The sequence below is a fragment of the Anabas testudineus genome, chromosome 6, assembly GCF_900324465.2.
Source record: "Anabas testudineus chromosome 6, fAnaTes1.2, whole genome shotgun sequence".
Lineage (NCBI taxonomy): Eukaryota > Metazoa > Chordata > Actinopteri > Anabantiformes > Anabantidae > Anabas > Anabas testudineus.
Window position 1 is genome coordinate 19,530,779 of NC_046615.1, and position 24,585 is coordinate 19,555,363.

Sequence of the window (24,585 nt, forward strand, 5' to 3'; positions counted from 1 at the left end):
ATGATTTGCGTCACTCTTTTACAGCCACTTTTCTTTTTTATATTTTATGCAAAAGGTGCCAACGTTGCGACAAGTTGTATAAATGCTCCTCTCCGGGGCTCGCCCTACATTAACAGATTAATTTTCCTTAATGCAATGAGATACATATTTCTCTGAAAGAAAGGAAAATGTCACAGTTGTCAAAAGGCTAGTTTAGCATTTTCAAAACGAGGCTTTGTATGTAAATTCTGAAATGCCATGAGGTCACGAGGGCCTGGATCTTGAATCTATTAAATGACACTGTCCAACCTTTTCATAAAACTAAAAAATCATTTCATAAAATACTGGAATGATTTGGATGAGTGCCGTCCTGTTTTATTATCATTCAAATGATGATAACCAGTGGAAGCAGTGAGCTCTAGAGACTAAAACAATTACTATTATTGTGAGAGGCGGCTACAAATGAAATTGGCAAACCTGCAGCTTTGAAGAGGTGACAGAGAAGAGGTTAGGAAAGCAAGTGGGCAACGAAGCCAAAGTCCAGCTGCTGTAGCTGCTGAGTCATCTTCATCAGGTCAAGTGCTTGAATTCCTCACAGTCTGATTGCAAATGAGCTCCCATGAGCTGTAGTGTGACAAGCTTGTTCTTAGCAGATGAAAAAACTGGCCTTCAGTGCTGTCTGGTGATCTGCTCATCACGAAGTTGACAGATGTTAAGCTTTAAGCAACAGCTCCCCCTTTAGGGCACGGTCCACAAAAATGTAAGGCAAAAGGAAGTAAGGCCAATTAGTATTATGTCTGTTGAACTTCACAGACCAGATGTGCCCTGAGGAGAAATTTGGACTGTGTCCACTTTCTTCTCTTCTTCCTGAAACAGAGCAGACAGCTGTGGAGATCTAAACGCATGCATCTTTATACTGACCTCAGTGGGTTAGACAGCTGGGAGTCTGAGTCTGGAAGCAGCCTTTGAATCTGCAGTCTTTTGCTGTTGCTGCACGTCTAAACAAACTTATGAAGACATTAAAATGTGAGTCATTTTGCTACTTCACTCCCATTCTGAGGTAACACCGAAGTCCTAAAAGCGGTGCTGCAAAAACTATTTATCAGTGTGACCAGTCATGTAGTGAAGTGTAACTGAAACACTGTCAGCCTGTGGCCTGTGTGAATCTTCAGCAGTCCATAGCTGAACCCTGAATTGTCCATCGTCTCCACTCTCATCCTTACTTTCTTAATTATGTGGTTTGTAATTCAGAGACTTACTGCTGTGTTGTGCTCATATGTCTAATACTGTTGTACATGTGTCCTGACTAGGGATGGGGAGACAGACGTCTAGCTGTTTGTCTGAACACTCTTTTAAGTCGTGGTGCCAAAACTAAGAATATTACAGGCCAGTTGATAATTAGAAATTAGACATTCAACTGTGTTACTGTGGTGGATCAAGTTTTTTTTCAGTGCTGAACCCAGTCTACCTCAACATTAAATCTGATCCGTGTATGATACCAGTATTTCAGTTTCTTATATCAAAGCAGTTCAGAGTTGTGATCCATTCCTCCTGAGATATTTGTTATGCTTCTTCTGCCAGTCTTACCTGCCCTCACATGTCCTCCTCTCCTCTCCGTCTCTTTGTGTGCATCTCTCTCTCCAGCTTAAAGTGGGGAATGTAACGTAATTCTTCCAAACATCTCTGTGAGTTTGTTCTTTTGCTTTTCATACAAGATTGAAATGTAGACACCTTGACCCTGAATATTACAATCCCATTCAAAGCGTCAAAATATCCTTATGGGAGATTTATCCACTTCTGCCTCACTGTAATACAAATGGATTTCTCTGTCAGACGCCTCTTCTATAAATACAATGCCTATGAAGGATGTACCCTTACTTTTACCTTTTTTCATGAATAATAAACTGCCAGTGCTGTACCTACAGGTCAGCGCAGTTGCTGCTGTCAGTGTTGGATGTGATATACCACAGTGGAATCGTACCACAAGGCTGTAAGGCATAAGAACCCTGACTATGATAGTGCCTCCATTTGTATGAATGTGTGTGTGATTATCAGGCAATAGAGGAGAAGATATTCTGCTCATTCTTACAGGGAAAGTAGAAATACCACACATTAATCTTACTTTCAAGTACATTGTACGTGAATTCTATTATCCACTCCCATTATTAGTATCAATTATAGTAAGAATCTAATCATCAATTCACACCATAACAAAACTGGGTGCACTGCAAGGTTGGATATACAGTATATCTGGATCCATTTAATTTGTACTTATGTTCAGTATAATTTGCAAATTTCCATTCTTTTTAAATCTTAAATTAAATATATTTCCACTATAGTAATACTAATAATATCCTATAATATACTTTCACTCACTTGTGGAAATTGTTGTTGGAGACAGCACATGTCAGAGCTACTGTTTACATGTAGCCAAGAGTTTCAAGGAATCAAACCACTGATCTTGGGGCTCGTAGACGTTTGTTTTTTTATCTGTTAACCACTAATCAATACGTGTAATATTGTAAACAAAGCTCTGGATTTTTACATTATTATAAAACACCTATAGAACCTTGGTACTGTTCAGTAAGTGATGAATATATATCATTATAAATAATTTATTGAAATCTTTTATGTGTAAAATATTAATCTGCAAGTTAACTAACTAAAGGAGCCAAACAGTGGTTTAAAAAGTAAAATATGTCCCTATAGGATACAGGACATATACATTTTATACAGTATACTTATATGTATACAGTGTTTATTTAGTATAAAAAAGAAAAGTGCAAGCTAGAATACATAAAATGCACCAAGGTTTTGTCTACATACTTAAAATAACTGTTTTCAAAGCCCAGTGCACAGGGCCATGGCGTCCAACACTGTGCACTGATGATGCTGCTGACTAGTCCACTTTGTATGTGTAGACTCTTGATTCAGGTGAAAGCTCAATACTGAACCTGTCACTGAGCACACAAACCTTGTTGAGAAGAGCTTTAGGCTAGTTGAGATGTGGCCTTCACTTTACCCTCCTATGAGTTTCTACACCAGCGTTCAGTCATAGATATTAAATGAGTTCACTTTCAATGAGCATCTCAAAATCTTCTTTTTCTGTCTATGTTACTTTTTTCTTTTCCATGTTTGTGTTTGATTTGGAGGAGGTGAAGTGTGTTGAGTCTGGGGAAACATTAGCGTGCAATGTATTGGTTTTTACAAAAGCTGGAAATTAAATATGTTATGGAATCTACCAAATACTCAGAAATATGAACATATGTAAACAAAATGAAAATGTGTTAAGCAATATTTACAAAAGTATAAAAAGTATATAATGAACTGTATAAGTTGCCATCATTTTAAAGCTGCACAGAATCCCATGAGCTAACATGACTGTGTTGAATTGTACATGCCGTGACATGTTATGCAACAATCTAGGTGTAGTTAAAGTGGTGGAGATATATGAGATGTGCATTATTCTTAAAGTGCACCTGCTGGCATTCAGACATCCAGAGTCTGTGAGAAACTCTCTAGATGGCTGCATAGGTCTATTTTTATGGGTGTCTGCGCCACATAGACATACCAAATATGCATACCTGCACCTATTTTATCTTAATCTGCAAACGAGATCTGCTTCTGAGTGATGGTTAAATAAGAGTGTGGTGGTACTAAACAATCAATCCTATGTTGTAGTCAATGGAAAGTAAAACAGGTTCTCATAACCTCTCAATTGGCAGTGAAAATGAGACTTTTGGAGGGCTGTTTGATGTTTGTTTATCTACAGTAGGAAGCAAAATGCCTAATAAATTGCAATCCAAATAAAAGAATCGCACTAAGCATCTATGGAGAGCAATTTCTGTTCTCAGGAGAAAAATAATGATCCACCTCTTTCCCTCTCCACTACGTCAACTGTTTTCCAAGTTCATGTCCAAGGAGATTGTGGATTAGCAGAGGAATTATTGACTTGTTTTAAATTGAGGTAAAAGCATCAAGGCCGTCCATTTGTCTCTGTTTTGGTTTTATAAAGTACAAAAGTCCAGTAGTTACTTTGCCTTTGACCTTAGGAAGCAAAATAAAACTAAAGTAGGCCTCTGTAATCCTTGCTACTGTGTGATGGACGTGGTGTCTGTGGACATACATTAGAATGCACTGCTCATGTTGAAGGAAGGCCAGTAAGATCAATCCATTCTCAAAGCCTCAGCATGGAGAATCTCTGTATTGGCATGATTTAGCTGTCGAGGGCTACATTTAATTAACTGGCAGTATGTCAATTACTGAGAGTCTGAGGGGTTTAGCAGCTGGTCATGTCAGAAGTGCTGGTGTTCAAGCCCAGCTTTGTCATCATTGTCCATTTACTTTATTCTTCCTCTGTATTAAATGACACCTCTTTGTATTAACTGGTTATTTCAGGCATGAAATGTTGGCTCTACAAGCCTTCATTGGACCATACACAACTGTGCCCAAAATGCAGATCACTTTTTCTCCTTTATTGTGGGGCTAGAAGGACAGCATGATGATGAGAGGGTAATGGCTCTTTGAGGCACTCTACAATAATGTAATCAATGCCATTAATGGAATCTGACTTCCAAAAAGAGCTAATGTTGGTCGGCGTCTGCCACTAATTTGCATGGAGAAGGCCATGGCATCAAAAACACAGCAGAAAGCCATCTGGAAGAGCGGCCCAGTGGCGGCTGCCTGGATATGTCATTAGTGATGAGTACTGCTACTCTACCTAAGCCAATCAACATCACATAAGGTGCCTATCATGTCGAGGCGACTGTGGAGATGAACTTATTCTTGGTTTCTGCGGCTCTTTCTCTGTTTCTCTGTGCAGCCTGTTTGCCTCCATCTCACCATTGCCTTCAGGATTTGTTTCATGCTACTGCTTACTTTGCTGGCTCGCTGGTGCTTTTTTGATTCAGCCTATTGGCATTCAGCTGAGAGTGCTGAGTGAGTAATAAAGTGCTTGTGAAGAGCAACGTGGAAAACAAACGCACCTTTTCAGGAGGAGTTCAGCTCCTGCAAAACTGCTGTTTGTGTCGGGATATGTTTCTATAAGGGCATAGACGAGAACTGGTGTCAATATGTGGGTGGAAATCTCAGCAACAACATCTACAGTTTGTTTTTACTTAGTCAGTGTGCTGCACTTTTAATTAGAAACTGCTCAAATATAACTTCTATTATGTAGCTGTTTGTTTTTAGATTTTTTCTATTGAGGAGTAAACTTTAAAAGCATTTAATAGACATAGATGACTGCTGTTTATTTATGTTCTTGTGTCCATTTCATGGTTCAGATTTCTCGTTAATGAATAAAATACTCTACATGATTCAGATCTTTTAGACACTAGAACACTGCTAAATATAATGTTTTATAAAAGGAAAATTATAGCAGTGGAGAGCTCTGCTGCAACATCTTCTTTTGGCAGTGTGTGAGGCCTTATTATTGCAACAGAAGCCAGGAATCCTTAATCCACAGGGGTCTCAGTGGGAAGGAAAAGCTTCTTGAACAATCCTCGTTCTGGGAGCCCATGGAGAAATCCAGCGATCAGTCAACCCTAAGCCCCTGAGCCTCCTGAGGGCTTGGGACTTGGGACCAGTGTTTTACAATGGTCTTGGTGCAGTGAGGAGAAAGAGAACAGGAGTAGGAGAGAGGAAGAGAGAGGAAAGAGAGATGTTGCAATTGAGAGCGACAGAGACCGCCAAGGTCTGATGGGGGGAAAAAAACACAGTAATTCACAAACATATTTCAAAAAATGGCTCAACATTGGCGTATTCACAGAGCCGAGTTACAAGGCTGGCAGGACACAGGAGTGAGTGTTGATTTCACACACTTATACACATCTCCACATAGTGTGTCTACATGTATCTAAATAGACATTTTTGCACAAGGCATAATTTCTGTGAACAAAACCACCTTTCAGACTTCACCTTGGATATCATTCAAGACATCATGTCCAACAGATCCCCACGGGAGGCCGTCTTATTCATTTTAAAACTATGATTTAGAAACTATTCACGCTGCACTATTCATAATCCTACTGTGGTACTTACCAGAACCTCCACTATCACTCTAGGATGTTGTATTTTTGAACTCTGAATGGACTGCCACATGGTTTTTCACAGCTCGTAAAATAAGAAAGACTTTTAAAAGCTTCTGAAAAATTGCCGGCATGAAAACACAATTCACTGTTAAATGTCACTGAAATTATGAACTGTGGGGAGATGTGTATTAATAAAAGAACTGGATTTTAAGGATGTAACCAACTGTCTTCTGTAAACAGTGAGAAATTTAGCATGGGGACATAAGGTTATATACAGAGCTGGTCGATTCATTCAGTTTCCATTTAGTGATGACAACCTTTGGCCACTGTTTACTAATGAAATTATATCCACATGTATGAATTCATTTTACAAGCACGCCTCACTTCCTTGTTCCCAGAGACCCAGCGACTGACCTTGCATTTTTGGCCGACTCATCTCAGCACACGAAATAACTATTGTTTGTTTATATCGTTGATTCATTCCATGAGTGGTCAGATGTCACTGAGCAACACTAAAAGTATCCCCTCTCCACCGGAAACCTTTTATTTGAGAATTTTCCCATGGAACAGATCTGGTGAGTCATGCATCCATCAAAAACTATGCCCCTTGCAACAATCTATTCATTACCATGATTGTAATTACATGTTCAAGTGCTTGCAAGCAACAAGGTCTTAGGGGTGGTCATCAAAGCTCATTTGATCCTCCACCAGAGGGCAGTGCTAAGTGCTCTCTTGACCTCAGAGCTCCGCTCGACTCCCTGGTGGTGCAGCGGCTGCATCCCATCCCACCTATTATTGTACCTCAGAGCTGTGTTTATTTGTGGCCTACTCAGCTCACTCAGATGGTTCAGATCAAGTAAAAAAACAGCCACTACCTGCTACAGATGTTAATGTCATCCAATAGATTGATGGTGTCTTTTGTATCCAGTAACACAGGCTACTATTTATTAGGAGCTGTGCAGCTTTTACTTTCATACAGAGTGGAATAAAAATTTCTTTCCTTGACTTTACACACTATAAAACCTCATTCTTTTTTCACAAAGCATAGAAAGAGGGATGTGCTTTGAATCTGTGCCAGGAAAAGAATACAAGAACAGAAGATTCACAGAATCACTGAGTGTTGAAATGGAGCTTTTTTAATAATCGCCTTGTTGCACTGTGCTAAGCTTTATATCTGAGTGTGTCTTTTGTGTTTGAACAAGCTCGGCTCAAATGCAAAAAGGCAGTCAAACATTTTCAAACTCCCAGCAGGTTTCTTTAAATGTTACAATGTGAATGCTACTCTCCACACGGCATCCTCATTCAGGGTTACAGAATAGAAGGTAATTAAGTAATATAAGTCTCTTATGTGCATCATGAAGCTGATTTCTGGCCTTGACACAAACCTGGGCCAATGACAAGCCTGAGACATTAAAAGACTGACTCTATGAAGTAATAAAGTCACTGAAAGAGACATTATAAAAAGAAAAACTAAGAACATACTTTACCTCTTTAGCCTACAGCCATTGTTTGCTCAATGCTAATGCTTTGTGTTACTGTAAGACAACCCATTTGTCAGTGGTTTTGTTTCCTTTTCTCTGCCTGGGCATTCACAGCTATGGCTGAGACACTGACCTCTGTAAAGATTAGTGTCTCACCACCCACGCCTTAGCATTCAAACTACCCGATCCTTTCACTTAATGCAGTATACTGTATATGTTTCCAATTCAGGAACTAGTAAAGTGCAGCTCTGTAAAGTGAGAATGCATCTTGTTTAATTACTGGACGCGTTAAGTGATCCGCATACATAACGTTTTCCTGCTCGGATGAAAAAATAATATTGAAATATGTCCTGCTCAGTTCAGTCCACATCTGTTGAACTGCCAGCAAACATTAAGGTGAGAGTTTGTTTTTATAGCCCACATAAATTCTATTACCAGGGTGAAAATGCTATTTGAGATTTTTCATTGCATTTTTCATTTTTTGCACATCCGGTATTAACTTTGTTTGTATGACAGTGCCTTTCTGTCTTTGCTCACCATATTCATTGCTGCTGCAGTGCCTCAGTATTTCCATATAGTCCTGTTATCCTCATGTTATGATGACAAGAAAGCAATGTGATTACATCTGCATGAGAAATCACACCACAAGAAAGCAAAGTCAGGCTAACTTATTTCCTCACATACATGACTTCTTTGCAGTTTTAGTATTCCTCCTCATGCAGAATGTCTGCACGTGTTGATTATTAATGAATTGAGTTTCACGGACTTATTTACTAGTTTGCATTTATTCAGCCGACCAAGACAGAGGAATTCCTTAACCTTGTAAGACAGGAACATTTTGCAAAGTGTAAATTAGTGTAAAAAGAATATCTTCTTTGTTTGAATCCATTATTGTACCAACAAACGTTTCCTGCACAGCTTACAGCCCTGTCCTGTTTTTAACGAAATATGCTGCAACGCATCACTTATTAATTTCAGGTGAGAAAATCAAAGGGTGGGTTCTTTTACTTCAAATAAAAAAGCCTCGCAGTCTCATGTGCCTTGACTGTTCTTTTATGACTGTTTCAATCACTGCCTGCTTGTCTCTCCAAAGAAAACTAGCAGCTTCACATGTTCTTTCTACCTCATGCTGAATTTTTGCTGCTTTGAAGCACCGTGATGTTCACAGCACAGCAGGGGGACCCAGTGTTACAGTAACAATGTCGCCACCCTCCCATCCTTCCTTCCATTTAGCAAGTTCATATGCAAGCAGCTGAACAACTGACATATCTTTATCAAGTGAAGCGGTGCGTGAAATTCTGAATTTAGTTTTGTGTACATGCTGACTCTGGAACACGATTGTTAGAAAGATTTCTGTCCCACTCTGTCAAACTGATGATCTGTTGGGTTTGATGGAGGGAAAATCCAGTTTTAGATGATCAGCTGTGATGTCATGCCTCGCAACACTATGCAAACATCAACGCAAAGATTGAGAATGTAACAAGCCAATCATATATCTGTACAAGCCCTGTACAGACTGAAACCTAACTAGTAACTGCATTGATTGAAATAGATAATTGTTGCTACTGAGTTATTATTTTACTGAAACAGAGGAAAACTACGACCACAAGCGCAGTGGTTTCTGTCAGATCTTTTTATGTACATGCTTCCTGTATCTTTGTCTGCACCTGTATGTCTGACTCTGCTTTCATTGACACAAAGCAATGACACTCTTTAATAATTTATCTTCCATTTTAATGCATCTTTGAGTGTGTTTATTTTGTTTATGATTTAGTTTAGAATCATAATTTAACACCTGAGGATCCCCACCTATCTGTAGACAATGTGCCCGCGGTGCTGCATTAGGGGTGGAGATCCAAAGTCACAAAGCTGTGAGGGAAAAGACAAACAAACTGTATTTAGTGAGGATTTAGCCAGGGAGCCCAGAATGTTTGAACATTACGCATTAATAGAGATTAAAACCTTGAAATTAAGTTTGCGGCAAATGCCAAAACACAGTTTGGGCTGCAACTAATTCTTATCGAGCTACAGGTACATCACTTTAAAAGGCTGTTTAAAGGATGATTTAATTGACAAGTTAAATCCTCTCCTCTTATTGAACAAACCTGTAAACAAGCAAACAAAGGCGACAAAAATATGAGCATCACTAATAGACAAAGGAAACACAACATTACATGTGTATACACTGCGAATGAGTCAACCATTTTCCAGTGGTGTCACGCGTCAGCTGAGGTGACAAAAACAAATTAAGTTGACACGCCATTGGAGAGTCAAAAAGGAGAGTAATAGGCTTAAATCGGGAAGAAAGTAACTCTGACAACTAGTGTCCCCTAATGTCGCAGCACAAAATAGAAGCCTGAAAAATGATATTCGCCACGCTTTTTTTTAATCTGAAAATATTAGCTGGTGGTCACTGGGATCCCTTTGAAAGTTAAAATGTATTCTGTGAGTGAACAAACTGACAATGACTTTCAGTTAGAGCCAAGAAAATGACTGGGTTTTACAACATAGAGCCTGCATCATTTATTGATTAAAATCCCTTCAGTAATTCTCAGAACTTCATATTGCTTCATTTCATCATCAGGCTCAAAATATGACCTTCAATCAACATCTCTCTGACATGTTAAACCTTCCTCTACCTCTGGTGGTTAGGTGGGCATCAATTCTAAATGCTTAAAACTGATTTATTTGAATTAAAAGCCAAGTTTGTCCACATAAGTCTGTTAAAATGTCCAGTGCAAAAAAATATTTAGTTGTTGGGCAGTGAGCCCATGTGAAGAATTAGAAGCAGACACTGGAATGCTTATCTTAATAATATATGTGAGAAATTTCTCTTTGGGTTCCAGAGCTAGTTCTTGGATAGAAACAGTAAAAGAAAAAAAAGAAACATGCATCAGGCCAAAAGAATTAGCATGTAAATTTGTTAAGGTTAAAGCAGAGGTTACTGATTTTTGTTAGTAATTTATTGTCAAATAACTTAAATAGGGCTGCAATTAATAATTAATATTATTATTATTAGAATTTAAAACATAAAAAACAGCCCATGAATGCCCCTCACACATTTTGACAAAGGTCCAAAACCTCTAAGATAATAAATTAACATTGAAATAAATCGGAGACCTCAGTGAAACTGAGATAATCAAAGTCTGTTCAACTCAACACAGTCTCAACTGCTTTTATCTGAAAACCTCAAGTTATTATGATCCATTTTACTAGTTCACATATTGCTGTTTTATGAGACAAAGCTTTGCTCCAGAAACCGTGCAGCACTATTCGTCAGAGAGTTTGTGGAGGTTGCCAGGTTTGAACCAGAGTCTGAAGAAGACTGAAGAAGCTGCTTGGATGAGTAGCAAAATGTTTTGGCCTAATAAGACAGACGTCCAGTTGCCACGTCTCAACTTTGAGGTGATTTAAGTTTATTCTCAGTAGAGAAAAGACACAGATTAACAGATTAACATTTAATAATTATATTTCCATTCAGTTGTTCCTTAAAGAAAAATAGCACAAAGACAATTCAACTAAACTAAATAATGACTAAGTGAGTCATTACACTGCTTAAAAAAGGAAAAAGGCTTGGAAAAGTTATATCTGCTGAACAAAATTAAGAATCTTTTATTATGAAATGTCTGTTTTCTCTGCTACTTCCAATGCAACTAAAGAGGCCCCTTTGATTATTACAGTGGATTCAAAAGGCAGCAAATCATCACAGTGATCATACTGTGATTAGCCAGCATTTGGTTCTTATCCTGACAGTGGAAAAAGGGGTTTAGAATAACATGAAATACTTACTGTGGGTTTTTTTTTTTTTCAAAGTCTGGAGCTTTGAGAGATTAGTGGTGGTTTGGCCAGACGAAGCTAGAGCAACACACAAAAGTGACATTGAGACCATGTGGTGAAAGCTGAGCTTCTTCGCTCCATCCAAGACAACTAGAGGAGCGACTTTTGGTTAAGTTATTGTTCTGTGTAATGATCTGATAAGAATTGATGAGGAAGATATTGAGATATAACAATAGGTAATAAGCGGCGCTGGCAGAATCAAATACAGCTTATTGCTGCAGGAGTCTGATTACAATAATCAGAAGCCAATACTGTGTATACTTTACAGTGAAAGAGTTACTGATTGATATAACGATTCCTGCTGTCCACACTGGCTGTGTTCCATGATCCAAGTTATAAGGAGCACAATTCTCAATTTGCATAAACTATAGTGTCAAAGTTATCAGAAGTTAAAATGTGGCTTGATCATTGTGAGTTAGTCAGATCGATCTAAGATCTTCCTATGAAGATCTGAAAGTCTTTTTAGTCTGCGTTGTGTTTATCCCAGAGGGAGATTGTTTGCTGAGCTGCAAAAGTAACAAAGTGGGAATTTCATACCGTAATGTTAGATGATTTGATTTGTCTAACTCACACTGCTAAAGCTTTATTTAAGCTTTGGAACATTAAAATCCATTTTTACTCAAGGACTGTTGTCCTTCATCTTTTACACATTTGAGCTAAAGGAATTACTTCACTGCCAATAGAGGAGAAATGATTACAGCGGCAAGTGAGTCCTTCAAGGTGCACACTATAGGCATACAGGTACTGACTGGGTAAATGTACAATAAATACATTACATACATTTTGAATATACGGTTAAATGAGTTGGTAAGCCCCATAGTTATAAGCTAACAAAGAATAATCGTTATTATAGTTGGTGGAGACTAAACATAGGAACATTTCTATGTCAAATGTCATGATTTTAGCATGTTCAAAGTGTCCAAAAGAAATCAACCAGTGCTGCTTTAATGGAGTTTTTTCACCACTAGTCTCTCTCCAGTGTTTTCATGAGGGGGTCTTTATGTTGTTTTGATCTTGTGTTCCACCACTGCAAGGATCCACATGCACAACAGGAGGCTAATGTGATACAAATTTCATCATAAACTGTAGCACTGCAGCTATAAAAGCAGATAAGAAGAAGAGCTAATACTGGTATAAACAAAACAGGTTTCCAAAAGATTAAAACATGTTTCGCAGATGTTTATGAGGTGAACAATTCATTCAACATGTTTTTCGGCCTTGAGGATACATATAATGTATTTTGGTGAGAATAGTTGAATGTAAAGGAGGGTTTGTTTACATTCAACCAATAAAAACTCCACAGGACGCATTTCATCAAAGCATGCCCATGCATTATTAAGCTAAAAACAACCGTTTGAATTGAATCAACTTCGCTTAAGAAAGGCAGGATCACATACATCTACTTGCATCATCTGGAGTGCTTATGCTGAAGGGGCCACTGGTGTTGCAAATTACATAAGACTGCCTGTGCTCTCACACACTGCAGGAGCCCACTCATATCAGTGGGTGACATCCCTCCAGGGCAAATTATGCATCCACAGGGAGGTGAGAGCATATCATTGGTGCAAATGGTTGGCTCTGGCTCAGAGGGAGCATTTTAATTGTAGCTTGTGTCATGCTGAAATAATCAGAAAGGTATGGTGTCAGAAAAGGTTACCTGCAATAAATGGTGTTGTGTTACAGGTGCCATGAGCCATTTCACAGATTTTCTTACAGCCACAATCATTCACATTTACACAGAGTAAAGAGATGAGAGGTCCACTTCATCTTCACTGTGTCTTATGTTTTTCCAACACATTAATGCAATTCTCAGTATAAAACTGTTGTCAGTGGAGGTGCGGTTGTACAGACAACTTTGAGCAGATCAAAGCTCCTGTCGATGGATGTTTCAGTCATGAATATGATAACGTTTAAAAAGATGATGTTCAAGTCCAGAAAAACACAACCTCCTAATTAATGTAAAGCTCCCGGCTCAATTTCATGCTTTGGAATATTTTGTCACATTTCACATGCAAGTTAGTTTGAATGTAATTTCTGAGGAATTGTTTGTTCAGTTGAATAGAAAAAGACTAATTGAATTGTAAAGGATGCAGTCTATAGTAAATTACTGTTGTAAAGTTATTCCACACATGAGAGGAAGTGTTTTGAAAATTCTAATTGTATTCCCATTTCAGCTGTGACAAAGAATAAGGAATAATTTGCCAACCGGTTGAGTGTGAGACAGGTGAAATTGAACATTCTTAGAGTTGAGAGTGAACTTGAAGTTTAATCTTAGCATCCAACCAGAAAATACTAATCCTTAGGAGGAGTTTGTGCATGTTCATTACAAAAAAAATAAAGTAAAAGTCAAGTGGAGAACAATCAGTGACAGTACTCACCACAATTAAAGTCTATCTCTGAGTGCTTTAGATAACTCGAACAGTAAAACTTTTCTATTGTCCCTGTCGTATCAATACAAGAGAGATAGTGAATGCAAATCCAACACAACGCACCTCCACTCTACGCTAAAGTGTGAGCTTAATTAGCTTCGGGAGCGGGATTGTTGAACAAAAACATAAAGAACTAGAGACATTGATCAAGGGAAAGGCTAGAAAGATAAAGCACCATGAGACTTGGGCAACCTGATTTGTCTTTAATTAAAAGTAAAAGGTTTATCCTTGCAGAAGGCAGCTGCTGGTCTCCAAAGGCCACTCCAATTACTGAGTGAGACAAAAGGAGGGAGTCGGTGAATCCAGAAGTGGCCAGACTGAGACTCTGAGAGAGACAGAGAGAGAATGTGGGAGGTTGTGTTGCTTTGATTTGAGGGGTGGTACAGGAAGCATCCTAGTGAACTCCTGTGCAGTATATAAATGTACAAGTGTTTATTCATATATGTGTGTGAATGTTTGATTTTTGCACACATGCACTAACAGGTCTTAAACTTGCAAATGTGTAAGTGCAGGGTCAACAAGGAGAGACAGGATATGATTTTCCAGTCTTTAATGCGTGTTTGTGTGTGTATGTTAGTGTGCTGGAGATGGAGGGAATGTAGGGGGGTTGAAAAAGGGCGTCTCTCTTGTGGTCCCTCCCCAACCCTGCCCCTTCACATAGAGGAGTATCTTGTAGCAGGTCCCAAAACTGGAAACTCATTCAGTCCCTTCTGAATGGAGTGTCTTTAACGTGAGAGAGGAGGACTTAACTTTCGGCACGCAAATATGAGAGCCCTGCATTTGGTCCTGGTCGGTGCCTTCCTGACCCTGCTGCTCTGCCTCCCCAGTCCAAGTCATGGAGGTAAGTGCCACTACAAATCACTCTATTAGTGTCCTGTACCCCTCCTTCTGCTTCCCCTTCTCAGCAAATAAATCAAAGCATGACAAGCTGTTGAGATTATGCTCAGTTTCAAACTGAAGGAACGTTAACCTGCAGAAATATTTCACTGAGCACAAATAAAGTCCACACCAGGTTTTTCTTTTCTTTACTTATTTGTTGCTCATAAAAAAGTAAATTCCTCATTCTCTTACACACAGTCCCTTTGCCATTCATTGTACAGCAGTAAACCACTTTTTCTTGGAGGAAACTCAATACAGGAGGGAAAAGATGTGCCAGGGGTCTGACCCTGGTCCAAGGTCTGAGACAACATCTGTCAGTTTCTCATCTGATGCAGGTCTTTTTCCTCGCCTCTCAGTCTGTGACTGGCTGAGTGTGTGAGTGCATTTACCTTGAGAATGTTTGCATTGAAAGCATGTTGCCAAAAGGAAGGAGGTAGTGAAGTTGAAGCCCTCTGTGGTTAGAAGGTGAGCTGAGGTCCCTCTGCCGGCAGCAATGAATGGCTCTTTCAGAATGAAGTGCACAGTGGCAGGCAGAGCTGCTCCTTATCCACCCAGAGAGGAGAGATGAAAGTGTGTGAAAGAGAGGGGTTAGTAAGGGAGTGGGAGAGGCAGCATGTGTGTTTGGAGGGGGGATGCTGGAGAGAAGGCCCATACAATGGTCCTATAGAGTAAGGGTAACGTCAGCAGTCAACAGATTTATAAATATATATCATATACGTAAGTTCTTCTTATTGTCGTCATGTGTAGGTTTGTGTGGGATGTACAGTGTTTGAGTGAGGCAGGTCTAGTATGCTGATAAGAAGCTGAAATAGTGTTTTCAACAGCTGAACTAACCTAATTCAGCACAAAATTGTACATATGGTGAGTTGGCAGGAATAGCTTTGGACTTAGAGCAGCTGTTGAGTCCATTGTCTTCTGCTGGCTGTCAGATCTTTAAACTCTCACTGCAAATTCCACTCCAATTAAGTCTGGACAAACCTCTCTATGAGCATCTCGTTGGAGGCTAAAGTGAAAAAGTGGCCTTTGATCTCAACAGAGGAGTATCGCTTTGTTTCAATGGCACAGAATCAAAGCTCCGTGGAGAGCCAGATTCAGTTCTTCTGCACTGTGATCTGTTCACGACAAGCATGGAAAGAGTCATCTACCCCTCTGTTTGCTCATTTATAGATAAACCCCACTGACTGGCATGACGATGACACCTCTGCTAAAATGAGATGTACACTGAGCAGTGACTGCTGACTGGAAATTATGCATTTCATGGCATTCACAAAAACATTTTGCAAGAGACTGTGCAACATCTCTAGGTGTACATACATATACAGTAATTACCATTGTAGTTAAAAAAAAACATGCCTCTAATCCAAGTGATGGCAGAACAAAACAGGAAACACTTTATGAGGGAGAAATTTCTCCTCATCCAATTATCTACTGGCACAATCCTTGCTGCCTCAGTGTGAACAGCACTCACACATTGACCCTGGAGAACAAAATGCTAATGTTGACCAGATGTATCAAGTCACTGATTAGATTTTGGGCCCCCTTCATGCCACAAAAAGCCCACCACAAGCTGTCAGGGGACACTTTCACTCGCTACCTAGGGGGCTTACAAAGGGTTTCATTTTTTGCTGTTTTCACTTCTTCAAATGCCAAAAGCTATGTGCAGCACAGAGTCCACATGGCTGGGCATTCTTGACTTGGCATCACCGAATCATTGGCGCCTTTCACTACAGAAGTTTTCTTCAGGTGTTGAAGTGGTCTTCTTGCTCCCACTCTTACTTTATCTCACAACCTCAAGGTAACTCTAGCAAAGCGGTTTGAGTCGAATCATGAACACCACACAGAGAACCATCCAACATTTTCCATGAATTCGCCACAGTGGTGCAACCTACCACTTTCCCATAGTCTTACACTATTGTGCTTCATCCACCCACACAGCAGCCAGGGGAACAATTATGATGCAGTGTGAGCATAAAGCAGTAGTTCACCAAATATATTCTATCATTTTCTCTGCACACTGAATTAAAATGAATTATATTCTCTATATATCTTCGCTTTCATGATTAAAGAGCAGTCCGTTTAGCCTTCTGGTGACTTATAACACAATCTTTCACCTACTCAGGCTTAGTAAATGTCTCCTGTTTCTGAACATCAGTGAATATAATTTCACTACAGAAGTGAAGTAGATGACCAGCAGAGTTCTCTATTTAGGAGCCACATGATGCACTTTTTCCCTAACTATATAAATGTCTTCTTTATCGCAGCTCTATCTGAAATTGGACATGACATATTCCTGTTTAGAGTCTTTAAAGCAACCTACAGCTCTGAGTTTGTGCAGTGGCATTAAGACGGCCCTTCAACCACCACTTTACAGAGGTTTGGAAAACTTAGCAGGGCAGTTATTTCTAACCCTAAAATTGCTCTCCAGTGCTGACATGTTGTTTGGTTGGCCTGGTAATAGTGCTTGTTTCCCATTTTTCTGTGTGTTCATAGGAACACAAAGTTTGTATATCTGTTATGTGCTCTTAAGGAAGCCACGTCTACTGCCACTCCCCTCTGTTAGTCAAACAGTGTGAAAAGTTAATGACTTCTTTTTTTGCCCCATTACCAACCTTTTAACAAAGTCTTTTTTTGTTGTCTTTTGTTTTTCTGAAAATCCATTTATAACATTTTGCCATCTCTGAAAATATAAATACGACCAGACAGATGAATAGACAGGCTGAAGAGAAAACAATCCCCCTGTCCAGCTCTGTTGCCACAGTTAATGGTGCTCTGTGTGTAGTGCTACCAATGTTGTTGGTGTGAAAAAGCTACTGGATCACAATCTAAATGCATTAATTTACTTAAATAGCTTAACCAACACATAATAAGGCACAGCCTCTCACAAACATTGTCTAATGATTTATGCACATGAGTGTGAGTGTTTCAGAGGTGGCTTGGTTCTGAATGCATTTTCAATTGCAAAGATTAACGAGGGGATTTGCATCCCGAGACTGCATATGATCCCACTATCTTCCCTGGAGTGTAATGTCACTATGGCAACAAGAAAAAAAAGAAATATGGAATTTGCCTCGGCTTTGTGAAGTGTTGTATACAAGGCGTCCATGTGTTTCTTGAGAGCTGGTGTAACTACAAGTGTCTGCATACAAAGACGATTAATAAGTCCAACGTTTGCATTGGGAAATTGATGAGATTAGTGTTCTGCTGGTTTGCAGACACACTTTGTGACCCTCCTGTCAGCTCTTAATTTAAACACAGCTCAGTGTTAGAACAGAATAGAAATGGGACATTTGGGGGAAATCCAAACAAGAAAATCAGAGTGTTTATACATGGTGAAAAGAATGCACAGCCCCTGTCTGCTCATGTTCTGCACTTTCTCTGAAAATCCCTCCACATGTGTGTGAACGTCCAGACAACAAGTTCTGCTCCTTGACAAATGTACCTTTTAGCAGCATGAAAATGAGACCCTCGTAACATCTCTGAGCTCAGGAGATGATCAATATTGATTACATTTCTAATATGCTATAACCTCCATCACTTCTGCCTGCCTGATGTTTTATCCTGGTACTTTTAGAAAGAAAGTTTCTGTGAGTCTGGGTTTAATAACTTTTTTTTTTTTTTTGGCCCGAGGCAAACATCATTGCAAGACTCCAAAGTTAGCTATATGGACAACCTGCCTCACCCTGCCTTCCTCTCTGTAACTTCATCGTGTAACTACAGATAGAATTTTATATCTGACCTGCTGCAACAAGGTGGGCAGCGTGTCTGCCCAGTAATTACAGTGTTGGTCCCGTAATGGAAACAGTAGAGGTTCGAATGGAGAGCAAAAACTGGACTTAGGCAAGAGACCGGACCACTGCTGTTCATTCACAGTGATACATGTATCAGCTAAAACCAGGTAATTGAAGAGAAGAAGATGAGCCAGTGATTGATAAGTGATTCTACTGAACTGCATCTACAGAATACTTCCTGTTTATACCATTTCCATCACATTCTCATTAGGCTGCTCAGCTCTAAAGTGCCCACCTCAATATTACTTAGTGATAAACTTGAACATGAACAAACTACAGTGGGTGTGGCAGGTCAAAGTTGAACCAGTAAGCTGGAAAATCTTTCCCCTTTGTCTTTGGTTTCTCTTCCAGATACACTTGGCTAAGTTAGAGACAGGGCTGGATTGGCTGCCCCAGGCCTCCAGACTCTCAAGGGTCCGGCAGCATACGTTGTGTAACAAACAATTTTAATGGTTTAGTGCTTGCACCACCATAACACAAAATAACATGCACAAATACGTATTCACGTGGTTCTGACCTGCAGAGGCATCCCAAGTTAAGTCTGGTTTATTATTTCAGTTCATATTGTTCTCATATAAGAGATGTGTAGGTTTGCAGACTAATTGCTAATTATACCTGATTCATACACAGTAAAGAAGAAGGTTGGTGAGACAGATCAATAAGGGCCCACTAGCTCATTTTTGCCCCAAGGCCCCCTAGTCCTGCCTAGATGTTTATTTCAAGGCGGTCTGATCTGACAGCTCATGTTTTTTCCTCTTCTGACTTCTTAAATTCTGACTTTATGCCTTCCATATCTGAGCAATTAAGTTGGTGAATACGTAGTAACTTTTATAATTACTGACAGGAATAATGTCAAACTACAAGAAGGCTGAAGTTATGATTAATCCAAATGATCATTTAAAGCAGAAGAAATGTGTGATGAAGATGAGTCAAGTTGACTTGTCTTTCCCAGGTCTATAGTTGTGCCAGATGCACAACACGTGAGAGAGAAATTCTGCCTTTTTCTTAAATGTTTTACGTCACAGAAACACAGAATCACAGCTCAGTTTATTCTCACTGTGATGCAAAAACACTAAAAAAAGGCACGACCCTCACCTTGAGTGCTATATATTCCTCCTGGCATATGTTTTTTTCCCATACTGCTCTCTTTGAGGTTGCTAGCTATCAGTGGCAGGCTGCTCACATTTTCTTTTAGGGCCGGCAGACCGCCCACACACATACCCTGGGTGTGTACACAAAAGAGTTTCTGTACATAAACACAGGCCTAGATTTCATCCTCAGGTGAAAGGTCATCTCATGATGTTTTTTTAACCCCTTCCACGTCAATCAGATAAGTTGGTGGAAGGGGGCTTTTGCCGCTATTTTGTGATGAATAGTCTACACTCAGATTTCAGGTCCGTAACAGGCAATTTGAGCTTTCAAATTGTGTAGTTAATTAGTGTATTTACCTTGTTACCATGCAATTTCAGGCAATTCTCAGGACATAGACCTACCTACAGCAGCAGCAGCTCAGGGACGGAGCTGCACGGGTGAAGGAGGAATACATTTGTTTAATACAGAGGATTGAACTGTAGCAAAAATAACAATAATAACATATAATATAATAATAATAATGCTGATGTAAGTAGACAAATTTCATATTTGACCTTACATGATGTTGATCAAGTCAAGAGGTCAACAAAGTCATTTAGGATTCATCCTCCAGGAAACATGAATCATGTTTCATCTATCCAATAGTTATGTTTCAGTTAGCACTAAAGCAGTAGCTAGACATTGTGAGTCATAGATCCACACTGGCAGCATAAGAAAAGAGCTGGACATGCTCAGAAATGATAGATTAGATTTGATTCAGGATATCGTTGAGGATATTCAGTCCCTAAAGCCTCAAGCAACAGGAAATGGATAAGAATGGGATTAATGTCAAATTACTGAACATCATAAAAAGGAAACACTGTAAAATCTAAGTTTAATTTAAAACAAACTCAGTAAGACAAATGCCACCTGGCTTGACGCTCTGCGGTGATGATGCCATGCACATTAGGATACCTGTAGGATCACAATGTGGCCTGAACCTGGACTGGAACATTAAAAATCAGAGCGTGTGTGACCCTGAAAAAGGCAGGCTTATATTTTTCCCCCCACTGCAGCAACTGAACCGTGTGTTTATTTTTGATAAGAGCTGTTGGGGAGTTTAGTGCCCAAAATGAAAACTCCAGAGAAAATTCTCATCATCACAGAACTGCCAAGTTTTCAATAAGCAGGAATTATGCATGAACAGATGTCTCGATATGAGTGGCCTCTATGGGTTTTTGCCTTTTTTTATTTTTTTAAAGAGAATAGTCTGTTTTTTCTTTTCTTTTTTTATTTTTATTTTTGGATAAAGAGGAATCAGATTACCTCTGGCTGCCATTGTTTCTCTTATCCATTGAAAATAAATTAGAAAGAAAAGGCAAAAACAAAATCTATTTTTACCCCAAAGGGCTTTATGGAATTACCCAGTCCCCGTCAGTTTCCTTCTCAAGAAACGAGCTCAGATCTTTTCCTTTTATTTATCATAAATGCTATCATACAGTAGTGACGCTACATCATCATGTGCCATTAATTAAAGTCTAAATTCAATGCTGAACAATGTGCCCTTTGATGAAAATTGCATGTAACTCACATGCCCTCACCAGTGGAATCGACTGATGTGACCAGTGGAGTAACAAAAGGCTGCTAAGCTACTGGAAACCAGCGTGAATCATGGGACATATTTGCAGTTATGAGCTGCTTCATCTGAGACATGGTAGGAAAAGCCTGGGGTTTCCACTCAAACATCTGGAGTCAGCTTGGTCAGTTAGTAGGAAGCCAGCGCTGGAGGCTTCAATCAAATTGTCCCTCTACGTTTTTCTGCCTAATATAGACAAAACAACTGCCGGGAAGGAATGCTAGTGTGCAGCAGCTGAAGAATGTTCAGCGTTACATCCGAAGCTGTTGTTAAGACCAGTTTGTTATCAGATGTGCTTTATGGTCTCTCACCAATCCTACTACTCCTGGGAGCTTGGATCTGTTCATCACGTCTTTAATATTCCTGTGCTGTGTGTTCCATTTAAAGCGTTAAGTTACACTCTATATGGCACTACCCCTTAGAGACGTAAGGCTACTATTTTTACATGTCCAGCAGGGACAGTAGTTTGCACATGAATATGACTCACTGCTTTATATATAGAGAAATCCACTGCGAGCGCGGGGGACTCCTTTCAGCCCAGAGGGTGTGTGACTCATAAGCACAAGGGCGCAGTGGTTAATCATAAGACATCAGACTGCAAACCCATAGTTTTATTTTTTATGCTTCTAATTAGTTCTACTCTCTGAGATGTTTGAGCTTTTTCACCAAGATGATGGGATTGAGCTTTGGATGCAAGGTGCAATGATATGAACCTGCACAAACAAGAAACCTGCACATTTCTACTTTTTCTAGTTTGACATCCTAACAAAGTTTTGAGACTCTGGCAAACACCTGACACCTGGTGCACAACTTCACCAAGAATGTGGCTTAATTTTCTTTATTTTCCATGGGGATGATTTTGAGTTATGTAAAATAAATATGAAAACCCCCGTTTTTCTTCCAAAAAGCTGCACTATCATTCCCACAACATGACAGCGGGAGGCTGCAGTTAGGAGGGCCACTTTTCACAGCATGCTGACGAGAAGGCAAATCAGCGCCAGCTCCCATTCTGCTGAAAATCTTCATCAGCACCGCTGAGGGACCATGAAGTGTTCTGAGTAATTTGACGCCAGACGGCCTCATTACAGGCTAGGTTCAGACAGAATCAAGGGGGCTGGGGATAGCACCAGGCCTGGGATCTGGCAGATGACAGTCTGGAATAGTCTGCACCAGATAAATATAGCTAGACGGGAGGACCAACAAAAGAGCATGTTGCCTCACATGGGGCTGAGGAAGGATGGACAGGGGGAGAAAAGAAGATCCAGGGTGGGGATTTCTCGAGTGTTCAGGACTGTGTTTACGCATGTGGGGGTGTGTATTCCGTACGCGCTGTGGCTCACACAGATCCCCAGTGTTAAGGGGCCAGAGCAAATGTCGTCATCTTACTGGTTGCAAAGGCTTAAAATAACCAGAGGAAATAATGAAGTTTGATTTGACTGACTGTGCGAGAGCTCACAGTAGCATGTAGCAGAGAACAGCTGCACTGTGGAGCTGAAGCACACGTCACTGGTTTTCCAAGCCAGACAGCCAAGCTCCTTGTGCAATCGTGATGAATCTTTCACAGAGTTATGGCAAAACAGACCCTGAAAAGTTCAACACAGTTTCAAACTTGTGACGTGAGCAGAAGCTCAGTTTGGGGCATGAATTACATGCTGATTTGGTTCTTCTTTCGCTCTTCAGATTGTGTTCTGATTAAGATAATTAGATGAAGAAGTTGTGACTCAGGCAACAACTTTGCAGTTAAGGTACAATTTTTGGGGTTTAACCTTAATTCATTTTTGTTGTTAACTGTCTGGACTTACAACATGAGCAACTTCTTTCACATGTTAAAAAATTCAAAGAAATAAGCTTAAAACATAAACAAACATCCTGCCACTGTCTGCAGGTGACGACAGGCTCTATTACTGGCCTTTATTTGGAAAAAAACAAATATGATCTGAAACACTGATCAATAGAAATATAAACAGTTGTATTAAAGTCAATGTGCTGTTTTCACTTCCTTATTTAAAAAGATGTAAAATCAATTGGCCACGCTCATCATAGCAAACACAACTTCTGGTTCTTCACCATCAAACCTCTACCTGTTACAAGTGGAGTCTACTTCATACATTTTTTACTCACTGAATAAATATGTGTCTCAGAGAGACTTGCCTCAGAGCATATATTTATATTTCCAGACGTTTTTCCTATTTCATCAAAACTTGGGGAGAGCGCGCTTGAAATGATTTCACGCTTGATTAAACAAACAAAGGAGCAAAAACGACTTTATCTTGTGGAAGAGAAGAAAGGTTGTAAGAATTATAAACAAAAATCTGAATCTTTGAGCAACTGACAACAGAGGTGGAACGCACCGAAGTCAACAAAGGATCAGCCAAACCAGAAGAAGGACAGATGACAGGAGAGATGAGGGTGTAACAAGAACAACCAGTATTTTTGTGGCTAACTATGCAATCTGATGTAACATATTGTGCCAGACCCAGTCATGGGACTAGGTCCCCGGGGAAAGCAAAGAGATGGAAGAGGGAAGCTGACCGCTTGTGACCCTGGAGCATCCTGTCGGTTTACAGGCCAAAATGCATTCCTGAGCTTCTCGTTAGGACAAATGTTCATTGTATAAGTGACCACAGAGGAGAAACTCTAGATGTTTTAAACATTGTTGTGATCAGTTTAGATTGGGTAAGCGTAACTGCTATGCTGTCACCATCACCTTGTCATCAAAATGGGAAAGGAGGCTCGGCTGAACACCACGGAGACACAACAACAAAGCTTATAAACACAACCGAGAAACAAGACCTGTTCAGGTATTACAGTCTGAATAGCCCATTAGACAGTGAGAGTCTAATGGCAATGTATCCTATCCTTATTCAATAACCACCAGAGGCTACACAGCTAATTTGCAGTTGCTACACATCAGGATACTTATAACAGTTGGATGGCAATTAGCTTAAGGCCAGCCTAAGGGAGAGAACCTATTTCTCTGGCTGCCTCGCTCTGTATTGCACTTTGATTTCTTATAAGAATGAGCTTTTTGCTCTATTTCCTTGCATTAAAGTTATGTTCATAGTGTAGATGTGTGGAAAAGAAAGGTGGTCAAGTAAAAACAAAAAGTGGCTGAGTTATCAGACAGCAATTTAGTTAAAGTGGACTGAGGAAAAAAAGTCAAGCGTGTGACATTTACTCTGAGTCCTAAATACCTTAGAGGTGTTAATCACCTTTCTATCAGTGAAAGCCTATGCACTCATAATATTCGAACCATCTGCTATTTCTATACCAGCAGGTGAATCGAAGTGAAAGTTATGATCCTTTATTGAGTCAATTAATTAAAGAGGGTTCAGTCGCAAATGGGAAGAGTAGGAGAGGATTAATCAGGTTCAAGTTAGGAGTCAACTGAGACGTCAGTAATGGGGAAGCAAGTGAAAGGAGGCTGCGTTTGAAATCGTACACACACGTGCTTCT

At 39.8% G+C, this 24,585-nt stretch overlaps 1 protein-coding gene across 1 annotated transcript in view; it reads left to right on the forward strand.

The window, feature by feature from the left end:
• Positions 1-14,462: 14,462 nt before the first annotated feature.
• cspg4 (chondroitin sulfate proteoglycan 4) overlaps positions 14,463-24,585 on the forward strand; it is a 55,399-nt gene continuing 45,276 nt past the window's right edge. The window contains exon 1 of the mRNA XM_026366307.1: positions 14,463-14,596. Within this exon, the coding sequence (XP_026222092.1) occupies positions 14,521-14,596 (76 nt within the window). The 5' untranslated portion in view covers positions 14,463-14,520. The remainder of the gene's footprint in view (positions 14,597-24,585) is intronic.